The following is a 24,062-nucleotide window of genomic DNA, read 5'->3' on the forward strand; positions in this document are numbered from 1 at the left end:
GGGTTAAGGTCAGGGCAGGTGAGTTAGGGTCAGGTCCGGTTAGTGTCAGGTTAATTCAGGTTAGGGTCAGGCTACGTTAGGGTCAGCGTCAGGTCAGGACAGGTCAGGTCAGGGAGATGGAGCCCTCACCATCTCCAGTGATGGAGAACTTGTGAGCGGTGGAGTTGACTGCCTTGACGCGGTCGGACTGGATGGAGATGTCTGCCTCCACCAGGCTGTGTTTCTGCAGGAGGTCCTCCACCCCCAGGAGGTGTTTCCCGTAGTCCTGGGACAGCAGCAACATCTGGACAGACAAACACAATGAGTCCTCCATGATGCCTCCACCCCCAACCCCACCTCCTCCATCTAGCGGCGCGCTAGCAGGGCGCTTTCCCGCATCTCCCCCTCTCTCTCATCTCCCCCTTGATCCTCTCTCCCTATATATCTCATACCTCCTCTCTGCCTACATCTCTCTTCTCCCTAAATCTCTCCTCTCTCCCTAAATCTCTCTCATCTCCTCTCTTCCAACAATTCATCTCTCCTCTCGCTCATCTCCCCCCCTTTCCTCTCTGCCAGTATCTTTCTTCTCTCCTCTCTCCCTACATCTCCCCCTCTCTCCTCTCTGCCTACATGTCTCTCATCCCTCCTCTCTCCCTAAATCTCTCTCCTCTCTGCCCTCCTCTCCCCCTCTCTCCTCTCTCCCTACATCTCCCCCTCTTCTCCTCTCCCCCTCTCTCCCTCCCTACCTTCATCTCGTCCATCCAGTCCATGATGTGCAGCATCTCCTGGAAGACGTGCTGCAGGCCCAGTGTGAGCTCCAGCCGCTGCCGGCGCGCCTTCAGCAGCTCCAGCAGGTACTCCCACAGCCGCAGCACGTTGTCCTTCCTGGCCGTGACGCGCTTGATGTCGTGGTACGACTCCGCCTCCAGCTCCCTCGCCACGGAGACCACCGCCTGCACGCGCTCCTCGTACGCGGCGATGTCCGTCTCGATGGCCTCGTGCTTCTTCGTGGCGGCCTCCACCGCCTGCAGGTCCACGCCAAAGTTATCCTGGAGGAGCAGAGAGGAGAAGGAGAGAGTAGTTTAATTATTCAATATGATTCCTGGGCCATGTGTGTGTGTGTCTCTGTGTGTGTGTCTGTGTGTGTGTCTGTGTGCCTGTGTGTGTGTGTGTGTGTGTCTCTGACCTGGGACACTAGTCTCTGGTTCTCACTCAGCCAGGTTTCCCTCATGGCCGCCTTGCGGTCAAAGCGTCTCGCCAGCTGCTCTAGTTTCTCCTGGCGAATCAGCTCCGTCCTCAGAGCCAGCTCACGCTCGTGCTCCGCCTTCTCCAGGCGCTCCCAGGCCTATCACAACACAGCATTCGGTCACCTTGGACACACAGCACCAACGCTTCCAAGTGCAGCCGCTGCAGGGTCAGGGGTCAGGGGTCAGGGGTCAGGGCTCACCTTGTTGATGTCAGAGATGAGTTTCCCCTCACGGGGGGTGTACACCTTCTGATTGTTGGCCCTCATCCTGCTCTGGATGGTGAACAGAAGAACCTCCAAGTTCCCCTTCTCTGTGAACCTGAGATCACCGCCACCACAATCATCATCATCCTCTTATCACCACCATCATCTTTATCCACTAATCTTTATCCTCTCATCATCACGTGTGTGTGTGTGTGTGTGTGTGTGTGTGTGTGTGTGTGTGTGTGTGTGTGTGTGTGTGTGTGTGTGTGTGTGTGTGTGTGTGTGTGTGTGTGTGTGTGTGTGTGACTCACTTGGGGGGCTTCTCTACCGTCCGGTAGGAGTTGAAGGCCTGTAGTTGCTGCTGAACGCCCATCAGGGAGTTGGCGAACTTGCGGTTGTTGAGGATTATTATGGTCTGTTCGATCCATTCCAGCAGGTCGGAGGACAGAGACTCATACTTATCGATCAGCTTCTGGGACTCCAGAGCGTTGTCCAGGACCTGGCCACCAGGGGGAGACACACACAGTTAGTAGAGGCGGAGTATAGGAGCCAGTAGATGTAGAGTAAGCTAGTAGAGTGGAATATGGGTGTATTTTGGGTGAATGGGTACTAGTGGGGTAATATGTGTGTACTTAGGGTGAATGCATATTAGTGTAATATTATGTGTGCAATTAGAATGCGTACTAGTATAGTATAATGTGTGTACTAAGGGTGAATGAGTAAAGTGTAGTACTATGAGGTACTTGAATGCGTACAGTGCAGTATTATGTGGCAGTTGTGCGTACCTTTCCGATGCGTTTCCCCTCGACCTTCAGGGCCTTCATCTTTGAGAAGTAGTGGTAGTAGGTGACCACGTAGGTGATGACCGACTTCTCGTCTGGGTGGTCCACACTGATGTCTGCACACAGTATACATGACATCATATATATGAGTAGTGCTAGTACTATTACAGTATCCATAACAATACTACCAGTACGACAGTAGTGCTAGTACTACTACAGTATCCATAACAATACTACTAGTGTATATAGTACTAGATCTACTACAGTATCCATAACACTACTACCAGTCTGTATAGTACTAGCTGTACTGCAGTATCCAAAACACTACTACTAGTGTGTATAGTGGTACTAGCACTACTACAGTACCCATAACACTACTACCAGTGTGTATAGTAGTACTAGTTCTTCTTCAGTATCCATAACACTACTACCAGTGTGTATAGTAGTACTAGTTCTTCTTCAGTATCCATAACACTACTACCAGTGTGTATAGTAGTACTAGTTCTCCTTCACTAGGTGCAGTCCCTCACCCTCAGCGTCCAGCAGCTTGGTGATGCCCAGGTGTTGCTCCGCCAGGTTGAAGGCGTTCTGCAGGTTGTGGTGGGCGTTGGACTTCTTCAGTCTGTCAAAGTCTATCAGGTCCGGTCTGCACACACACACACACACACATACATTACCTTACTTACTTACTTACCATACTTAAACTATTCTTCCATAAAGCCCCGCTCCTCTGCAACCTGCCAGGCTACTGCTGGCGGCTCAAATCAGATTCAAGTCCCTGGTACTAGCTGACTGTACTGTGAATGGCTCCAGCCCATCCTACATCCAGGACATGGTCAGACCTAACCCCTAGCCTGTCCGCTACGCTCTGTGGGCGTCTAACTGTTTGCTACTCCCTCACTACGAGGGGACCCCGGCTTCTACTCCACTGAACCTCAGTCCATTGCTGTCCTGGCTCCACAGCGGTGGAACAAGCCTCCACTGACTGCAGGGCAGCTGAAACCTGCACATCGTCCAGGGCAGACTGGAGGATGCAGTTTGCTGATCTGACTATATGTACCCACAAGATTCTCCAGTTTCTGGGTTGTATCTTCATGGGTGATCCACTTATTGTAAGTCACTTTGAATGAAAGCCTCAGCTAAATCAATGTCACATAAATTAATGTCTGCTTTTTGCTAACTAGCATGTAAACTGTGCGCTAACTAGCTTGTAAGCGGCGTGCTAACTATGATGTTAGCTGCATAATAGCTAGAATTTTAGCTGTGTGCTAACTAGAATGTTACCTGTGTTTATGAATGAGAGCGTTGAAGGCCATGCCATCACGCCAGCTGGTGGAGAAGTTGTGGATGTTGACGTTTGGATATCTGAAAAAAATGTAATAATAATGATTAGCTTAAACTAAAGATCTGGAACTCATGGATAATCATAGGACGGCAAGTTTCCAGAGCTAGCCATGCTACATGCTAACAAAGACTTTTTGTATTTGTAGTACTACTACAACTACTATCAGTAGTAGTAGTATTCTAGCAGTAGTATTTATAGTATGTTGTATATTTACATCTAGCAGTAGCATTAGTAGTATTATTTATAGTTTGTAGTATATGTGTATATATGTATGTTTATACCCAGCAGTCTTCATCTGGCACCAGAGCAGCAGAGCGTCCTTAGCAGATCTCTTCTCCTTGTTGTCTTCTGTCTCCACGCGGATGTCCTGGATCTGAGAGACAGACAGGTGGAGATACAGCCGGACAGGTAGAGACAGACAGATAGATAGGTAGACAGACAGAGAGAGACAGATAGACAGAAAGGGAGCGAAAAACCACTAATTAAGTCAGTGGACTACATACTTTAGACAGCGCTGGTGAGATAAACTGATAGAGAGAAATAGAGATAAACTGATAGATATAGATAAAGATAAACTGATAGAGATTGATGACGAGAAACTTATTTTTAGGACACGTCGGCCAGCGAAATATTTGATTTAATATTAGAGCATGATAATGGGAAAGTAACAGCAAAGTTACCAAGGATACATTCAGTGAGACAATGGGTGAACAAGATTCTTAAAGGGAAACGTTTACACTGTGGGTAGGGAATATACAGTTAACAAAGGTAAGTGGGAGTGACCATTCTGGAGCATTTAGGATTGGCGGGGGAGGCCAAGTTAATTTGTAATACAATATGGGGGAAGTGGACATGTCTGCAAGTCTGTTAAACAGGGTTGCAATACACAAAATCTACACAACAAAGAAGTCGATTGGCCTGGCTTCAGGCTCCAGTGGGAATGCAAATCTGAACTACCTTGACCTCTCTCAGTTAGAGAGAGGAAAGGTGGTATCTTAAAGTCCAAGGAGAATGTAAATAGTTCATTTTAGATTGACTAGTAATTATATAAACAAGGTTAATGTAAGGTTTATAATTGTGTATTATAGTTATGATTAATATTTCCATGACAGAGATAGACAAAGATAAAGATAAACTGATAGAGAGATAGATAAAGATAAACTGATAGAAGGCAGAGATATGCTAATGATGAGAGCTACAGATATGTTGGAGTACTTTGCAGTGACAAAAAAGTAGAATCTAATATAAATTGAGAGACTGGACATGTGTATGTAGAGCCATGAGGAGCATTTGACAGCTAGTAAGTGTTTAACCGCTAGATTGGTGAGCCCAAATCCCAGCTTAGGTTTTAGCACACTGTGTATGTAGTCCCTGGAACGACTACAGGCTAGTGGGCTGTTGGTTTTGATCCAATACTTGGTTCAGACCAGAGTCTAGCCTGTGGTTTAACAAGCTGTGGATGTAGACCGTGGGAGTGTTTAGCCCCTAGTTAGCATTGAGATGCTAGTTAGCATTTAGCCGCTAGCTGGGTCAGGCCAGATCCCAGCCTGTGGTTTACCACATTGTGGAAGTAGACCCTGGGGCGTTTATTTTATACTTAGCATTTAGCTACTAGTTAGCCTGAGCCGCTGGTGTACCAGGCGGGGGCATATATCTCGACTCAAAGGTCAAACCATAGCAGAGACACTGTGTCTAGTGGGCCACGTTGCCATGACAACTATCTGGCGCTCCAAGGCAGATACGACGAGCCGAGTGTAGACGATCCAGAGATGGGCAGACTTTGACCTGAAGGGCTGAGGTTTAGTTTAAAACAATTAGACTATCTGATGGCTAGACAGCAAATAATTAACTGTTTGAGTAACGGTAGACATTTGTAAAGTTAATATATCATCTGAAGTGTATAACTGTATGTGTCAGCTCAACAAATGTACTTTGTTAGTTGTTGTACTTATTGTAAGTCGCTTTGGATAAAAGCGTCTGCTAAATGCCCTATATGCAAAATGTAAGAAGATAGTTATGTTTGCATATAACCTGATATGGATAAGCTTTGAGGCTGTACCTGTGATGACGGACAAGTTGGGGGGGACATGTCTGGTGTGCGTTACCTGGAGAGGTGTGTTTCTGTTTATTATTGTATGGACAGGTATTGTATGGCCAGGTGTGTGTTACCAGGAAAGGTGTGTTTTACCTGGACAGGTGTGTGTTACCTGGACAGATGTGTGCCTGTTACCTGGACAGGTGTGTGTTACCTGGACAGGTGTGTGTTACCTGGAAGCGGAGGATGATGGTCCAGATGAGGCCCAGCGTGAGGCGGTGGTTGCCGTCGACGATGTCGTGGGAGCCCATGTTCTCCAGGTGGACCCGCTGTTCCTTGAGGAACTGCAGCGCCTTGTCCACGTTCTCCAGGCAGTGGATCCGCATGCGGCCCTTAGTGGGCTTGGGCTGGGGGGGGGGGGGGCATGATATTATCGTCTGTAAGTGATGAGGCCCTTATGGCGCATTTCCACCGGTGGGTGCAGGTCGGTTCGTTAGGCAAAGTTGCGGCACGGTTCGCGTTCCACCGCCAAAAGTGGGCGTGGTCCGGACTGAGCCATATTGAGCCGTACTCGTCTCGCAGTGCTCCTCCATTGGGGTACTGAGACGTCTGAAAGGGTGCCAACAAGTTCGAGCTACACACGCCGTCTGTTGATTGGTCGACAGAATTGTCACTTCCATGCGACAGGGGGATAATAACAATTCTGTTGATTGGTCGACAGAATTGTCACTTACGTGCGACAGGGGGATAATAACAAACAAACACAATACCCGCGAGGTATTTCCGGCGAAAGCTTTGTTTATTGAAGAATATGTCGTGCAAAAGTTGTCCCTCTTGGATGTCCTACATTGTTGCTCTTTGTTCATTGTGTCGCCGCGTTCTTCTTTATCCTTGGATTTATTAGCAGGCTACACTGTGTCGGGCTGCTATGAGGTCATGATGCTTACGTAGCTGCCGCGGCGATCGCCATCCGGCTTAAACCCCTTAAATACCGCACCTTCACTACAGGGCTGAGGCGTGCTGGGCCGAGGCGCACCTGCCGGCGGAAATGCGCCATTAGTGGGCTTGGGCTGGGGGGGGGGGGCATGTTGCTATTGTCCTTAGGTAATGAGGCCCATAGTGGGCTTGGGCTGGGGGGGGGCATGTTACTATTGTCCTTAGGTAATGAGGCCCATAGTGGGCTTGGGCTGGGGTGGGGGGGGGCGACATGTTATTATTGTCTATAGGTAATGAGGCCCTTAGTGGGCTTGGGATGGGGGGGGGGGGGGACGACATGTTATTATTGTCTGTAGGTAATTATAACAGTAGAAAAGTCTGTCGGTCTGCGGGTGTGGTCACTGTCTGTGTGTCCAGTCAGTATTACTGTTGTAACCCAGCAGGCGGGATATAAAGGGACGGCATGGGGGTGCACAGCTATGGGAGGATGATATCGTGCTTTGAGGGGTAGAAACAGCACTCCCCGTGCTATGATGTGAGCCATAGAAACATGGAGGAGGGGTTAACTTCTATTGGGTTTTATAGGCTCCTCTTATCTCTGCCTTGCCCTGTTATGAGGCTGATATTGTCTGTCTGTCTGTGTGTGTATCGTTGTGCGTGCGTGCGCGTGCGTTTGTGACTCACCAGCCTCTCCCCAGACAGCACCTCCAGGAGTTTGATGAGGGAGCGTCCATCGCGGAGGTCCAGGTAGAGGTCACTGATGCGGCATGAGACCCTCGACAGGTGAGAGTTCACCCACTTAAGGAAGGTCTTCTTCTGGACCGCCTCTCGCTCATCTACACACACACACACACACACACACACACACACACACACACACACACACACACACACACACACACACACACACACACACACACACACACACACACACAGTAAGTGAGTTAATTGCACATCTGAACAGTGACATTCAGGGGGTCTGCCTCATCACCATGGTTACAGGAGGGTAAAGATTGTGGAGGAGACCGTCACCATGGCTACAGGAGGGTGTGGATCATGTCAAAGTCCATCACCATGGTTACAGGAGGGTGTGGATCATGTCAGAGTCAGTCACCATGGTTACAGGAGGGTTTGGATCATGTAGGACATTGCTAAAATGGCTCAGATAAACCTTTCATCATGATCGATGTCTACTTGGGAAGTCACAAATCCTTATCCTATCTCCACTATGATTAAATCTCTCTCTTCCTGTCATCCAATCAGCAGGTTGTTGAGAGGTGTGTCTGGGGGGGGGGGGGGTCAGGACAATCTGTAGGGTCAATGGTCATCTGCTACTTCCTGTTCTGTTGAAGCAACATCCTGTGGTAGAATGGAACGCTGAGCACGTCCTGTGTCTTGGTGAGGTGTGGCCCAAGTGTTCATCCTCCTCTGACGCATGTGCATGCACACGCACACGCACACACACACACACACACAGAGTAGGGGTCAGTAAGCTGACCCCTGCTTGTTCTAAAGTTCAAGGTTCACATCAGCATCCAACACTTAAGAGAACCTAAAAGGACCACAGTTTGGGAGTGGTCCAGTTCTTCCCTTCTCCAGACACACTGGGATATCAATGTCTGTCTGTATTTAACCTGTTTTCTGTTCCACTGTAACGTTTCCTGTTCCATCATAACGTTCCTTGTTCCAGCATAACGTTCCCTGTTCAATCGTAATGTTCCCTGTTTCATCACAATGTTCCCTGTTCCTTCCTGACGTTTCCTGTTCCATCATAAGGTTTCCTGTTCTATCATAAGGTTTCCTGTTCCATCATAACGTTCCCTGTTCCTTCATGACATTTCCTGTTCTACCCTAAGGTTTCCTGTTCCATCATAACGTTCCCTGGTCCTTCATGACGTTTCCTGTTTTTCCTGTTCCACCATAAAGATATCTGTGAGTTTGGATGTTAGGACATCTTGCACAAGGAGGGAGCCCGGCAGACATTGGGGTCTGAACCCAGAAGATTTCCGCTGGGAAGACCAAATCCACTACTATCTGGCCCTGGATATCAGCTCCACCCATGACCTTTGAGTCGTAGGGTCAATATAAGGACTGTCAGATATTTGCACAAGATGCTATAGAGCTAAGGGCTAAATAGTTGTATTACTTCATTAAACAGTTTTGTCTTTTGTAGGTCCTCCATCTGTCCTCACGTCTGCCTGTCCTCTTGTCTATCTGTCTGTCCTCCTTTCTGTCTGTCTCTCTGTCTGTCTGTCTGCCTGTCTTACCTTGTAGCTGTTTGAAGCGTCCCTCCAGCAGGTTATAGTTGAGCGTTGCCTGGTCGGGACCCCCTGGGGAGTCTAGCTCCATGTCTAGCTCCATGCCTCCAAGCACACAGTACCCTAGTATTCCAAACACCCTAGTCCAGAACAGTCCTCCAAGCACCCTAGTCCAGAACAGTCCAACAACCAGTAGGCTAGCAGCCTAGTCCAGTCCAGTAGATCCTCAGACCAGCTCTCTGCTGAAGTCCTCAAGGCAGGCAGCTCAGGAAACTTTGGAGCAACTTCCCAGGAAACCGTAGAGCAGCTTTATAGGAAACCGTAGAGCAACTTTATAGGAAACTTTAGAATAACTTTACAGGAAGTTTATAGGAAACTTTGGAGCAGCTTGGTGGCTCCAAGAGTTTCCCGTGTGGCTGTGTGGAAGACGAAGTCATGTAGCCACACCCCCCCCTCTCTCTCTTACACACTGACCCCTGCTCGCTCGCTCTCACACACAGACTCTGACCCCTCCCTCTGCCCAGAGAATGGAGGGAAATGGCATCACACACACACACACACACACACACACACACACACACTAAACACACACACTCAACACACTAAACACACACACCAAGCCAATATAGCAGATCTTAACAGTTCCCTCAGAAAACAGCGCAATAAAAAATGAAAGACTTCTCTCCCTCGCTCTCTGCGTCTCTCACCCAGGGTGGGGGTAGGTTGTAATCCGACCACTGGCTGGTGATGATGTCAGTTTGCAGCGGGGGAGGGGGGGAGGCGTTTCCCACTATTGTTGATCATCCACAACACATCCCAGACACTTCCTGAACACACCCACAAACATCCTTCTCTCTCTCTCTCTCTCTCCCTCCCTCTCACTCTCTCTCTTTTTATAAAAAAGAAAAAGAAAGTTTTGTTGTTAATCTTTAGCTACATTCCAGGTTAAAAGGAAAGGCGATGCAGCAGCTGGGGTCTGAGGAGGGAGTGGAGCCAAGGATTTGATTTTTAGTTAGTTGACCTCGCCCCCAGGGGGAGCCAGAGAGGGGCAAAGTGTTGTTGAGGCCCAGAGAGAGCAGCACCATCTGGGTGTCGGGGTTGAGGGGGGGTTGCATTTAAAACATGTGTGATGTGGAAACAGTTGGCCCTCGGATAACTGTCAATATCGACGTCTATGTTTGTTTGGGGAGGGATCTGACTCAGGTTTGGGTCACTACAGGTTTGATGACCTGACTGGGCCAATCCCTTAGCCTGGAAATCCAGACCCACATCTAGAAAGCTGTAGGGTCTGGCAACGAGTAATGAAAATGGCCCAACTCGAGGGGTGGCACCAAGCATGCATTTGAAAATATCACTGCACGCAATTGGATAACACTACAACCAATCAGAAGAATACAAGGGGTGGCGTATCCAAACCAGTGGAGCTAACCAATAGATAAGACTTTTGCCGTATCCGGTCGTTAAAACAGCAACACTTTTGGCCCGCCTATATCAGACACACCGATGTGATTGGTTAATGTTCTGGGCCAGGGGAATCGGGGAGTGAGTATATTCCTCGTTCCCAGAGTGACTCACTGAGCAAATTCAAATTCAAATTCAAACCTGGACGCAGATGACCTCTAGTCTGTGGGTGGAGGGGATGCGAGCAGGGTGTGGTATTACTACCTAAGAGCCTAAGAGCGTATTAGAGCGTTCTGTACTCCAGAACTAGAATAAGTACTGTAGTATTAGTACCAGTACTGTTGTCTTAGCACTAGTACTAGTACTGTAGCATTAGAACTAGTACTGTGGTATTAGTACTACTACTGTGGTATTATAACTAGTACTGTAGTCTTGTACTGTAGTATAAGTACTAGTACTGTAGTACAAGTACTAGACATGTGTAGTAGCCTACATGCCAGGGCCTTGATGCAGGAGCATTCTAGTCCTGGAGTATTAGTAATAGTACTGTTGTAGTACTGTAGTAGCCTACCTGCCAGGGCCTTGATGCGGGAGTGTTCTAGTACTGGAGTATTAGTACTAGTGCCGTATTCCTAGTACTAGACCTGTGCAGTAGCAGCCTACCTGCAAGGCCCTTGATGCGGGAGTGTTCTAGTACTGGAGTATTAGTGCTAGTAACGTAGCAGTACTGCAGTAGCCTACCTGCTAGGGCCTTAATGCGGGAGCGTTCGAAGAGGCGCGCCGAGCTGTTCTCATTGTCCCACTCGTCGTCCCAGCGGTTGTTGACCGTGTCGCTGCTGAACTGCAGCTCCATGTGCTCCAGCTCCCCGGCCACCGTCGTCATCATGACCTCTGAACTCTGACCTCACAGCTACTACCTCTGCATCCGCTGCTCCGACCACGCCCTGCACACAGAACACATCCTATTATTAAGATTTAATATAACACAATGCACATAACAGGTCACACGTGTAACGGAACATATGACATAACAACAAGAAGACCACGCCATGCACACATAACACATCCAATTATACCATATAACATAATGTACATCACATATCAACACGACCACGCCCTGCACACATAACACATCCTATTATATCATATAACATAACGTACATGACATACATAGCATAACAACACAACCACGCCCTGCACAGAGAACACATCCTATTATATCATATAACACAACGTACATGACATACATAGCATAACAACACGACCACGCCCTGCACAGAGAACACATCCTGTTATATCATATAACATAATGTACATCACATAACAACAAGACCACTCCCGGCCTATAGAACACAACCCATCCTTGAACATAACAAAGTGCATCTCTTGGGCATCAGATCCATTAGTTACAGGAAGTGTGTGTACTTTAATGGTGTGTCTCATGTTTTTTTGTGTGTGTGTGTAACTTAGAGTGTGTTTTTAATGTTTCGTGGGAATGTTTATATTTAACATTTTTCCCTTCCATCTTTTTTTAGCATATTCTTCCCAAAGTGTCTCTCTGTAATGGTCTTCCTATCGATGTCCGGTGCGCTCTGCTGTGATCTCCAATCAATAAGTCAGTCTCACATCTTATTTGATCGTATCAGAGCCTTTCATCTGCTCTCTGAGGCTGCATTGAGTATTGATCACTCCTGCAGGAGTTACCGGAAGAGGAGCAGAAGTAACGCATTGACAATCTGTCATAATGAGACTGAGAGCTCTGCTATTGGCTGCCGAGTTAATGGAGTCAGGCTGCACTCCTATTGGCTGCTGGTCAGCTGACCCGGCTGATGGAGGATTGTGTTTGTGAACGCAGCAGAAACTCATTATATAGAGGAAGAGAGGAGAGGGGCAGAGAGGAGGCGGAGGAGAAGAGGAGTAGAAGGGGGAGAGGAGGGGAGGAGAGGCGAGAGGAGGGGGGAGAGAGGAGGCGGAGATGGAATAGAAGATATGGGGAGGAGGAGAGGAGAGGCGGGAGAGGAGGAGGAGGAGATGGAGGAGAAGATGAGGGGAGGAGGAGAGGAGAAGGAAAGAAGAGACTAAGTGTTTGCGGAAGCTGAGAGCAGCTTGTTAGCCATATGTCTCCACATGAGGAGAAAGGAGGAGCGCTCCAGAACAAGCCCTCCTCTGTTAGTGTACACGCACGCACACACACACGTGGTCTTTTCAACTCTAAACAGGCCTCAAAATTCCCACTTTGCCTTGCAACGCAACGCTATGTAATGCTAAGCTACACTACGAGCTTGAGACCTCTATATGACCTGAAAACAACATAGAGTCTCTGTGTGTTCTGCTGGCTCTCCTCCTATCCCCCGAGAGTGCAGAGGACCTTCTGGAACAACCAATAACTCCTCTCCCACTAGCTCACCAAAGAGCTAGTGCTGCAGGCTAATAGCTAGTTAGTTCAACCCAACCTAGTCATCTACTCTAGATCTATATTCTATATAGGCTCACACTCTGGGACACACTTCCATGAGGGGGACTTTAATCTGGTACCCAGAAGTCCTACTATTTTAGAGCAAAACCTCTGATCCAGCAGTCCTACTATGTTAGAGCAGAACTTCTGATCCAGCAGTCCTACTATGTTAGAGCAGAACCTCTGATCCAGCCGGCAGACTATGTTAGAGCAGAACCTCTGATCCAGCCGGCAGACTATGTTAGAGCAGAACCTCTGATCCAGCCGGCAGACTATGTTAGAGCAGAACTGGGGGAGACGGCACAAAAGGTGGCCCCCAAACCAACAACAGAAAGGGGCAGAGTTACGCCTTAGTTGTTTCCTTTCAGAAGGGATTCCTACAGTGGTTACACAGTGTTGATTGGAAACCTTTCAGAGCCCTTTTTATCATACTAGCGCTGGCCCAGTTTGTGTTTGCTATTAAAAGTCAATAATGTGCTTGCAGATCCCCCACTCTAACACGTTGCCTTGGTGATCAACATTTTCCAACTGATTGTAACAATTAAAAAAAACTGTTATGGATCGAATGTAGAGACTCCAAACCAACTATGTCTTCGTCTTCCAGATGATTAATGAGCTGGGGACGTTCCCAAGTCATGAGGTGGAGACGTCCCTTCATGAGGTGGAGACGTCCCTACGTCATGAGGTGGAGACGTCCCTACGTCACGAGGTGGAGACGTCCCTACATCATGAGGTGGAGACGTCCCTACGTCATGAGGTGGAGACGTCCCTACGTCACGAGGTGGAGACGTCCCTACATCATGAGGTGGAGACGTCCCTACGTCATGAGGTGGAGACGTCCCTACGTCACGAGGTGGAGACGTCCCTACGTCATGAGGTGGAGACGTCCCTACGTCACGAGGTGGAGACGTCCCTACGTCACGAGGTGGAGACGTCCCTACGTCACGAGGTGGAGACGTCCCTACGTCATGAGGTGGAGACGTCCCTACGTCACGAGGTGGAGACGTCCCTACGTCACGAGGTGGAGACGTCCCTACGTCACGAGGTGGAGACGTCCCTACGTCACGAGGTGGAGACGTCCCTACGTCACGAGGTGGAGACGTCCCTACGTCACGAGGTGGAGACGTCCCTACGTCACGAGGTGGAGACGTCCCTACGTCACGAGGTGGAGACGTCCCTTCATGAGGTGGAGACGTCCCTACGTCACGAGGTGGAGACGTCCCTTCATGAGGTGGAAACGTCCCTACGTCACGAGGTGGAGATTCATGTCATCATGCAGTGGGTGGATGTGAGGTGGTGTGAACTCAGAAGGAGAACAGCTTTAAACCCCACCCACATGGTGAAGCAGAGCAGCTGCAGGAGGAGCTCATGGCTGCTCTAATCTGGGAGGCAGATAGCCACATTCCTGGAGGGTGAGCGAGTGTTCGTGACGTGGGAGGGAGTGTGGGTGGGGGTCTGTCTCCCTTATCAATTTTTAGAAAAACTAGTAAAGACTCCAGCCTCCATCAATGTGTGTCAGCCACGGACAGCAGCTCCCAGTAGAACCAGTAGAAGACTGTCGATGTACTGGCCAGCTCCGAGTAGTAGAAGACTGTGGTTGTTATAAGATACTTCTCTGTGATGAATAAAATATAAACAAAAAAATCCATTTGGAGAGAGAGATCTCTCGCCCATTCCCAGAGGACTGTGTGTTTCCTGTGTTTAGCCCCTCCCTCTCAAGTACGCGTCACGCCATCGTTCAGCTACAGCCGAGCTCCTCCTCTCCTCTCTGTTCTCCTCCTCTCCTCTCTGTTCTCCTCCTCTCCTTTCTGTTCTCCTCCTGTCCTCTCCGTCCTCCTCTCACTCCTCCTCTCCTTTCTGTTCTCCTCTCTCCTCTCACTCCTCCTCTCCTCTCGGTTAGGTCGTGCAGGTCCCCATCCCAGCACCTTCAGGATGCACTAAGAGAGATTTGGATCTTCTAGCTGAGTCCCCATCAGAACCATAAACCCAGTAGGACCAGCACCTTCAGAACCATAAACCCAGTAGGCCCAGCAACCTCCAGAACCATAAACCCAGTAGGACCAGCACCTCAAGAACCATATACCAAGTACAGGCGCAGGACCAGTGGGACCAGCACCTCCAGCTGCTGGTCGTACAACACATGAGTCTTTAGTTGGAGCTAGATGGCTAGTCTGCCAAGCACAATGAAGCAGACTTGCATTAGCCTAGGAAGCTAGCCTAGTTCAGCAGACTAGCATAGCCTAACAGGCCAGCACATAGCCTAGTTCAGCAGACTAGCCTAGCGTAACCGTCTGTATCTGAAGATGCCAACAGCTGCGTAAACAAGTAGCTCTCTCACACACACACACACACACACACACACACACACACACACACACACACACACACACACACACACACACACACACACACACACACACACACACACACACACACACACACACACACAGCATGTGTCTCCCGTCCATGTATTTTGGGTTTATATGCAGCTGTTTCAAAGCAGGCAGGCAAACATACACATTCCAGCACACATACCTGAACTGTATTTACTTGATAGTCCCTCCAACTTGTATTGTTATGATATAATTTATATTCCTTTATTACGTATGAAGTCCCTCAATACTTTATAGAAACCACTGGAAAGACCATGACCTCATATAGCTGGTCACTGCAGTCTGGGTGGAGTAAACACCCACCCACACCCACCAGATAGAGATAATGAGATTTTATATATAGATAGATAGATAGATCAGTGTCTTATATATATATATATATATATATATATAAATAAAATACACTGATCTATCTATCTATCTATATATAAAATATATCTTAAGAGTACTTAAGAGCTTCAGGCCTCCTAGTAAACAACTAATGAAGATGATAATGATTTTCAGGGAGTCGCCCAAAACTCGGAATCTTTCCGGTTTTCAAGTTCCGTCCATGTTGCGGACATGTTGAGGGAGGGTTGGACCAAGCGGAACCAGGCAAGGCCGAGCCGGACCGGATCGGGCCGAACCAGGCCCGAGTCTGTTTGCGCAACATTTTTACCGGATGCTCAAGATGCGCGAGCCCAAATCACCGCCCGTGGTTACGTAACGTAGTGATGGAGGATGCTCGGTTTAACAACATGACATCTTTGTGCCGAGTCCAGAACTCTGGGACGACCTGATGTCGACATTTCAATCTGCGGACCTCAGGGAGTCCTTGTGGGCGGGCAGAAGCTAGCGAGCCAACATGATAATATGTAGCGGGCCTTTATATGTGTATACATGTATGCTGCATCTCCTTTATACGTGTTTACATGTGTTAGTGTTCCTGATGATCGGCGCCCTGGTGTGGAACCTAACATGGAGGTCGACCACGCCTCGCGTCCATGGCGGCTGGTCTGTCCTCCGGGGGGTGGGGGTGGGAGGGGGGGGCAACGAAGGACACAAAAGCAACATGCACTCGGACGGGAATCCCCTCCTACACACAAACCCATCACAACACGCACAAAAACAACACGCACACACGCATGCTTATGCGGCGGGTCGTGATTCTCAGCCAGATTGTTCATCATCAAGGTCGAGAAACTAGCGGAGCATCTCCCAGATTTCAACATTTCGGTCTCAAGCGCCGATATCCAGCTCATCTGTTCATCTTACAGTCCCGCCCTGCGACACCGGAGCCACGACCCCCTCCAACAGAATGCATCCCATCACAAGAAGAAGAAGAAGAAGAAGAGGGATGCAGACTCACCACAGAAATAATCAGAGCTCCAAACTTCACCGCCGCGATATTCAGCAACTGACGACGACCGAGGGGCAGACGAGAGGAGAGACAGGCAACAATCCGCACTGGCTGGCTCCCCCTCCAGAGCACCTCCTCCCCCTCCTGCCCCGCCCTCCTCCTCCCCTCCGCCGGCTGCTGCAACGGGGGGGCGGGGCTTGGCGAGGCAGGATGGAGAAAGAGGAGGAGACCGCGGTGAAAACACCAGAAAAAGGCTGTAGAATACATAATGTACAGAATATATACATACATATAATATATGGAATATATATAATATATAAAAAAATACATAATATATAACACATAAATATATATAAAACATATAACATCTGGAATATATAGCATTTACAAATACATATGATATATCTTTTTGGAATATATATAAACGTATATGATACATGTACTATATTGAAAATATAGAATCAAGAGAATATATAAATATATTCATAGATATAGAATATGTCGAATATATAAATATATAATATATGGAATATATGAGATATATAATATAGGGAATATAAAGAATAGAGAATATGTAGAATAGAGAATGTATTAAAATATGTCATATATAGAATAGGTAAAAAAGAGAATATGTCCAATATATATTCTATATATGTACAATATATACATATATATTTTAGATATTCAGAACCTATATAGAATATATAGATATTTATGTTGAATAAAAATAATATATACTGTATATATTCTATATACAAAATATACATTTTCTCTATCAATGAATGTATATATATATATATATATATATATAGAGAGAGAGAGAGAGAGAGAGAGAGAGAGAGAGAGAATTAAGAGCCAAGAGGAAATGCCATGGACATCTATATGTATTTTTTTAATAGCAGCGGGAATACATTGAAGTTTCCTCAGAGAAGAACACACAGTTGTTTGCCTGTTGTTTGTCCCCAAACAACAGAGTGATACAGGCTTTGTAGAATGTTCTGCATTAGAGATAAAAGCCCCATGTACCTATTCAAGCATGCAGCTAATATAATAACTAGTGATAGCATTAGTAGTAATAGTATTTATTTTAATAGTTTTGTCATTAATAGTAATTGTGATAGTATTACTCACTACCAGGCCTGCTCACTAATAGGCCCTGCTTACTATCAGGCACTGCTCACTACTAGCTGCTAACTACTAGGCTCTGCTCAATGGTGACATTAACATGGTGACAGTATTATGGTTTAGAAGAATAAGAAACATGGTCGTTATGGTACATTAGTCAAGGTGTGGGGGAGTCTCAACCATCAATCCATAATATTGTTTGTTTAGATTATCTATTTTTTGTGGTATTATCAGTATTACATTCTAACCGTGTGGCCCACAGTGTTCTGAACACGGTGCTTGTTAGCATTTTAGCCCTAAATCCTAACGGTAGTAGTGACATAATAATAGTGACATAATGGACCCCAAGTCAGAGCAGATAAAAGACACTGGTGGTTGAGATAGGCCTGGTGGTGGATATGGGCCTGGTGGTGGAGATGGGCCTGGTGGTGGAGATGAGCCTGGTGGTGGAGATGGATCTGGTGGTGAAGTGGGGCCTGGTGGTGGTGGTGGGCCTGGTGGTGGAGATGGATCTGGTGGTGAAGTGGGGCCTGGTGGTGGAGGTGGGCCTGGTGGTGGAGATGGATCTGGTGGTGAAGTGGGGCCTGGTGGTGGAGGTGGGCCTGGTGGTAGGGATGGTTCTGGTGGTGAAGTGGGGCCTAGGGGTGGAGGGGGGCCTGGTGGTGGAGGTGGGCCTGGTGGTGGAGATGGATCTGGTGGTGAAGTGGGGCCTGGTGGTGGAGGGGGGCATGGTGGTGGAGGGGGCCTGGTGGTGGAGGGGGGCCTGGTGGTGGAGGTGGGCCTGGTGGTAGGGATGGTTCTGTTGGTGAAGTGGGGCCTAGTGGTGGAGGGGGGCCTGGTGGTGGAGGGGTGCCTGGTGGTGGAGGGGGGCCTGGTGGTGGAGGGGGCCTGGTGGTGGAGGGGGGCCTGGTGGTGGAGGGGTGCCTGGTGGTGGAGGGGGGCCTGGTGGTGGAGGGGGCCTGGTGGTGGAGAGGGGCTGGTGGTGGAGGGGGGCTGGTGGTGGAGAGGGGCCTGGTGGTGGAGGGGGGCCTGGTGGTGGAGGGGGCCTGGTGGTGGAGGGGGGCCTGGTGGTGGATCTCAGTGTCGGGTGATGAAGCCCTTCAGCGGTGGTTCTTTGAGGTCTCTCTCATTGGAGAAGACGGCCCGGTCGATTCGAGAGCTGGGACTTCCCACATTCCTCAGCCAGTCCTTCCTATGGCAGGGGGAATAGTCTGTCACACACTTCATACCAGAACTAAGCCCAACAACTCCTCAACAAACTAACCCTAACATCTCTTCAACTAACTAACCATAACATTTCTTCAAAAAGCCTCCCTACTTTTAGAACTAATTCTAACACCAGCGCAGTTTAAAGCATCACCATGACAACATGAATGTAGGAGCATTGTCTGTCGCCATGACAACATGATAGAATCAACGTCCATTAAACTGTCAGCCCAATGCATCATGGGAAAGGATAACTGCATTAGCAGCTAACCCCATTAGCTAACCCCTTTCGCGCACACACACACACACACACACACACACACACACACACACACACACACACACACACACACACACACACACACAGACAAAAGGGTGTGTGTTTGTGTGTGTGTGTGTGTGTGTGTGTGTGTGTGTGTGTGTGTGTGTGTGTGTGTGTATGCATGTATGTCTATGCCTGTCTAGTTTTTTTTGTTGATTGAGCTTTTAAAGGTGATGTAGGGGTTCGATTTAAGAGTTAGTGTTTGTGTGTCATTTGTTAGAACTGACAGCCATCCGTCAGCTATGAGTGAGCTAAATGCGGTTTGAGAATGTCTGTTCCTAGTTGCTGCCTTTGAATGAGACCATCTAGACCTGAGACTGCTCCCGGCTCATTTCTACATTACACATAACCTTACACTTTACAATAATGAACCACTAATTAAAATTAGTTAATACAGTATTAAGCATTCACTAACAATTAAGTAACAGTTAATTAACAGTTAATGTATTTATTAACTTCTTCCAAAGTAATTCTTATCCTGCTGTTGATTTCTGATAAACAAGGATGGAATAAATCCAGGGAGTGTTTTTGTGTTGCGCTTTAAAGATGAGCCAGCATCAGCTGCTAGTGCTAAAGTGCTAGCATCATCGCTCCCAGTGTTAGAGTAGCGGGGTACTGGAGGTAATGGAAGAAAGTGGAGGTCTGTTTTAATATTTAATGAGAGGAGCCATCGTCAAGGCTCCTGGAGGGAGAGGAGGAGGAGAGAGAGCTAAGAGAGAGGGAGGGAGTAAGGGGGAGGGAGGAGAGAGAGATGGAGGGAGAGAGCGGGAGATATAGGGAGAGAAAGGGGGAGGGATGGATGAACTATCATGAGTACCAGCTGGAAACATCTTTCTAACGTTACATTCTGTTCCATTAGTGTGAGAGTGTGATCTTCACGTCCACCCACCTCCTCTCCACTCCTCCCACCTTCTCTCCCCCAATACACTCCTCTCCTCTCCCCTAACCTGGAATACAGATGCTGTTACACCCAACAGACCTACTGCTGTTACACCCTACAGACCTACTGCTGTTACACCCTACAGACCTACTGCTGTTACACCCTACAGACCTACTGCTGTTACACCCTACAGACCTACTGCTGTTACACCCTACAGACCTACTGCTGTTACACCCTACAGACCTACTGCTGTTACACCCTACAGACCTACTGCTGTTACACCCTGTATACCTACTGGTCAGCCTGGTTACCACTAATAGCAATCTTATTACCACTTGTAGCAGCCTGGTCACCACTAGTAGCAACCTGGTTACCTCTAGTAGCAGTCTGGTTACCAGTTGTAGCAGCCTGGTCACCACTAGTAGCAACCTGGTTATCACTAGTAGCAGCCTGGTTATCACTAGTAGCAGCCTGGTTATCACTAGTAGAAGCAGGTACCACAGAGTGACTGACATGTGGTCAACCTTTCCAGCGGCTCCCTGGATCTGACCAATCACAGAGCCTTGTCTGGTGTTCTGGACCCACCCACTCAGGCCCAGGCTCCGCCCCTCCTGCTCCGTGTACTGGACAAAAAACGTTTGAATAATTTGAAATAAAAAAACGTAATGACCCGAACATTCTCATGAACATAACATCTGTTTAATATAACTGGCAGAATTATAAAACTTGCATCGGGTTCGGTAAAATTGAGTGTTTACCAGTAATGAGTGAATGTAGGTCTACTCACCATCCTGAAACAGACACCTGGAGAGAGCCAGACAGGCAGGACAGACAGACAGACAGACAGACAGACAGACAGAAGCACGCACGCACACACACACACACACGCACGCACGCGCGCGCGCACACACACACACACACACACACACACACACACACACACACACACACACACACACACACACACACAGTCACACAGTCACAGACGGAGATAGTTTAGTTAATGTCTGCTTAACAATATACAACAATATTATTCTTTATTTGTCTTACACCTACCCTGGACATTTCCGAAAACTTCAAAGTCTACTGACTTGAGTTTGGCGTGGTCGGACATGACGAGCTTAGAGAAACAAAGTAGACCTACGATCATCCACACAACCGCTGACATTAAGATACATACATTAAGAACCAATACGATACACAAGACCATTAATATACATTAAGAACCACTAAGATACTGTTGAAGCAACTCTGACCCGACGGAGTGAACTGCCGGTACAGCTTTTGTCTCAGCCGCATTCATTTCTATTTTAGTCCTGAAATCTGACAGCCGCTGCCCCTCCGCTCAGGACGTCGATTCATATTTCAAACCAAAGCCCTCAGTGGAAACCCTGTGGTCATGATATGGTTACAGAAATGACAAATAAAAAAGTGTTAATCAATCGTTGTGCTTTGTGATTTCAATTTGTCCGTTGCAGACTGACTTTAGTCTTTCTAATCGCTGCAAAGAGCCGCAGCTGTTCGTGTAGATGGCCACTAGAGGGCAGCAGAGTCCCATTTATGTTACACCACAGATTCAAATAAAGCGGTAAATTATATTAAAAGAAAACCAAAAAAACAACGGATAGAAATCGACCCCTCTTTGTCAAGACTCATTGGTTGACAAAATATATTTTAAAGATATTTTTATAAAGAAAATCATGTCATTTGAAAATCATGATAATTAAAACACAGTCGGGCGAGGATACGAACAGGACTTGTCCATACTCTTCCAGAGGATAGATGTGGAAGGGTGTGCGCACACGCCAGACAGGCACTGCAGTAAAATAACCCTCCTCGTTAAAATCACGGAGAATCCAAGAGTTCGTAGGATAGAAAGTGCGTGGAACTTACGCCATATACAGTGACGTAAATTAGCTAATGTCTACTAATGTATTGTAATGTGGTGTGCAACAGTACACATACATTGCGGCCCGCGCACCGCATCAGAGTAAAGAGCAAATAAAAACCCTTTCTTCTCAGAATACCTGTTACGGCCCAGTTACGGGGCCGGGAAGCAGCACAGAACACGATGGAGTTGGTAAAACGAAAGGTATTTATTACCAGGAAGTTGTGGAATGTATATTGACATTTAAAAGTCTAGACCCCGAATATAAGACGACCCCACTTATTCAGACGCATTTCCAGGAAGGAAAACTCGTCGATATTTGGGTCAGTAAAGTAGGCTACCTAGTTGCACTTTAGGTGTATGGCTGGTTTCACAAACTGGGAACGAAATAACTAACTATCGTCTAGTTTTCGCCAGGGTCCGTGTCTGCGATTACTTTTCAAGAAAGAATGCGTCCAAGTCACTATGCTTTTGATGGGTTGTACCAACGATAAATAAAACAAAACAAAAAAAAGAGTTGCTCTGGTTAACCACACTAAACGGGCTTGAACACACAGTCATCAACCTCCAAGAAACAGTGAACACTTCCCGCGTACAGTAGTTGTGGCTCCTGGTGTGACGTGATCTGATCAACCTATTGGGTTGGTTCTACTGTTGGCATCCAGTGTGCATAGTCCAAATGATAATGTTTAACACTCAATCTGGAGATACACGCACATTAAAGTGTATTATCAGTGTTATTGAGGCGTGATATTTCTAATGAGGAGTGACTACTAGCTAATGACCCTGACTAATCCCAACATTTAACCTACGTGTGCTGGTGCCGCATCTTTAAGACGCTAATCTTGGGATAAACAATAAGTGTCAAGATAATCACAGACTCATAGAATTTTCTTAATCAACCATTGGATGACTGGATCAACTTTGAATTTATGAACACATTTTCGGCATTCGATTTGGGTGACTATTATAGGCTAAGAGATATTTGTAAATGGTTCATGTTCAACATGTTCAAGAAGTCCGTAGTTTTATTCCGTTTTATTTTTGATTAATTCACTGAAAACGAATCTCTTTACGTTATCTACAGCTCCCTCTAATTGCAACAAAACAAAACCGAGGCAGCTTGACCCCCCGGGCCACAAAAACCAGAGCGAATAAATATATAAAATTGAATTTATTAAACCCGTTTAATTCATATGGAGACCAGTTTAAAAAAAAAAAAAAAAATTAATACATTTCAGTAGCAGGCAGCTAGGATGATATAGCCATTTGGTAACGTCTGCGGCTAACTAGCCTATATGCCATAGGTTATTATATTTCATGTAGCCTAATAATGGCTTAGTATTAATTTTATATTAGGTTGCTTTAAATCAGTAGCAATTTTGTCTTCTATCCCTGTCTTTCTTCACCATTCTCTTCTGAGAGCCAATCTATTCAACTGTGGCTGTGACATATTGCCGCATGACATTTAGTTATGTTATTAAACTATTTGAACAACAATCAATTATTTATTTTTTTTGTTCAAATTCCCCATCGGCCCCCCTCTGCCTTGGCCCCCCCATACCTGTCCCCCTTACACCCGCAGTCCGTCGGCCCTGCTAACAGCATCATCAACATGATTCCTGCCTCGTACGTCAGATAGATTTTCAACGTCATGTGTTGAAGACGCAACTCTATAATGCTCCCACGCACCACGAGTCATCAAACGGTTTCTGTTACTCTGCATTCTAAGGCAATGGTTAACCGAAAACAAATGCTAACTCAGCGACTCCCCTTCTGGCCACAAAATGAGTTATGTGGATTTAAAAACTTGTCCAAATCTGAGTAATGGCAATTTTACATAACTATCCGTTTAAGTTGGTCCTCTGGGCTATTCCGTTCTCACAGGCATCGCGGTATGTAACATTTTATCTCTCGATAAATACTTTAAAAGAGATTTATTTTTCTTTTAGCCATTTAGGACTTTTAACCTCTTCATGCTTTATGCTTTTTGCTTTTCGTTCTTTCTACAGGGAACGATTATTTTAATTGTGAACCTTGCCACCTTGTCACCTGCAAAGTATACGTCATAGACTTGGTAGTCTATCCTGATCTACAGACGTTTTGTCAGGGTAAATGCAAGTAATGGTTCAATAATAAATATGAGTGAAGTGGAGCTATTCAACAGTTCAGCAAATGACCAGTAATCCCTCGATGTAGTACTGATACTGTAACCTAGACCCAGTACTGGTACCATAATGTAGACCCAGTACTGATTCAGTACGCAAG

General features: G+C 47.0%; 2 protein-coding genes across 4 annotated transcripts in view; both read right to left on the minus strand.

The window, feature by feature from the left end:
- sptbn1 (spectrin, beta, non-erythrocytic 1) overlaps window positions 1-16,477 on the minus strand; it is a 29,772-nt gene extending 13,295 nt beyond the window's left edge. Inside the window, exons 1-13 of one of the 2 annotated variants that reach the window (XM_084465440.1) lie at window positions 16,383-16,477; window positions 10,928-11,130; window positions 7,212-7,363; window positions 5,825-5,998; window positions 3,838-3,929; window positions 3,496-3,576; window positions 2,742-2,857; window positions 2,215-2,327; window positions 1,741-1,928; window positions 1,427-1,544; window positions 1,166-1,324; window positions 726-1,028; window positions 130-283 (exon numbers count right to left, since the gene is read on the minus strand). In XM_084465440.1, coding sequence (XP_084321566.1) covers window positions 130-283; window positions 726-1,028; window positions 1,166-1,324; window positions 1,427-1,544; window positions 1,741-1,928; window positions 2,215-2,327; window positions 2,742-2,857; window positions 3,496-3,576; window positions 3,838-3,929; window positions 5,825-5,998; window positions 7,212-7,363; window positions 10,928-11,072 — 1,795 coding nt within the window. In that variant the 5' untranslated portion in view covers window positions 11,073-11,130; window positions 16,383-16,477. Of the gene's footprint in view, window positions 1-129; window positions 284-725; window positions 1,029-1,165; window positions 1,325-1,426; window positions 1,545-1,740; window positions 1,929-2,214; window positions 2,328-2,741; window positions 2,858-3,495; window positions 3,577-3,837; window positions 3,930-5,824; window positions 5,999-7,211; window positions 7,364-8,794; window positions 9,451-10,927; window positions 11,131-16,382 lie in introns of those variants that run through there. The other variant, XM_084465441.1, reaches the window with a different exon arrangement.
- A 769-nt stretch (window positions 16,478-17,246) lies between these two features.
- Window positions 17,247-21,194, minus strand: acyp2 (acylphosphatase 2, muscle type). 2 transcript variants are annotated; one of them, XM_084465713.1, is made up of 5 exons: window positions 21,163-21,194; window positions 20,963-21,026; window positions 20,694-20,710; window positions 20,405-20,529; window positions 17,247-18,690 (listed from the first exon to the last, which is right to left on the minus strand). In XM_084465713.1, the coding sequence occupies exons 2-5, from the start codon at window positions 21,018-21,020 to the stop codon at window positions 18,576-18,578; spliced, it is 315 nt and encodes a 104-aa protein (XP_084321839.1). In that variant the 5' UTR covers window positions 21,021-21,026; window positions 21,163-21,194; the 3' UTR covers window positions 17,247-18,575. The 2 variants fall into 2 exon arrangements, with proteins under 2 accessions (XP_084321839.1, XP_084321838.1); XM_084465712.1 differs by having other exon boundaries at window positions 20,420-20,529; window positions 20,963-21,193.
- Between the last annotated feature and the right edge of the window lie 2,868 nt (window positions 21,195-24,062).

Source organism: Micromesistius poutassou (assembly GCF_964030765.1).
Source record: "Micromesistius poutassou genome assembly, chromosome: 3".
NCBI lineage: Eukaryota > Metazoa > Chordata > Actinopteri > Gadiformes > Gadidae > Micromesistius > Micromesistius poutassou.

Coding starts and splice junctions, on each gene's coding strand:
- acyp2 (XM_084465712.1), bottom strand. CDS start 21,116: ATGGTCTTGTGTATCGTATTGGTTCTTAATGTATGTATCTTAATGTCA. Junction 18,691..20,419: donor GCTGGAAAGGTTGACCACAT/GTCAGTCACTCT, acceptor CCCCTGCCATAG/GAAGGACTGGCTGAGGAATG.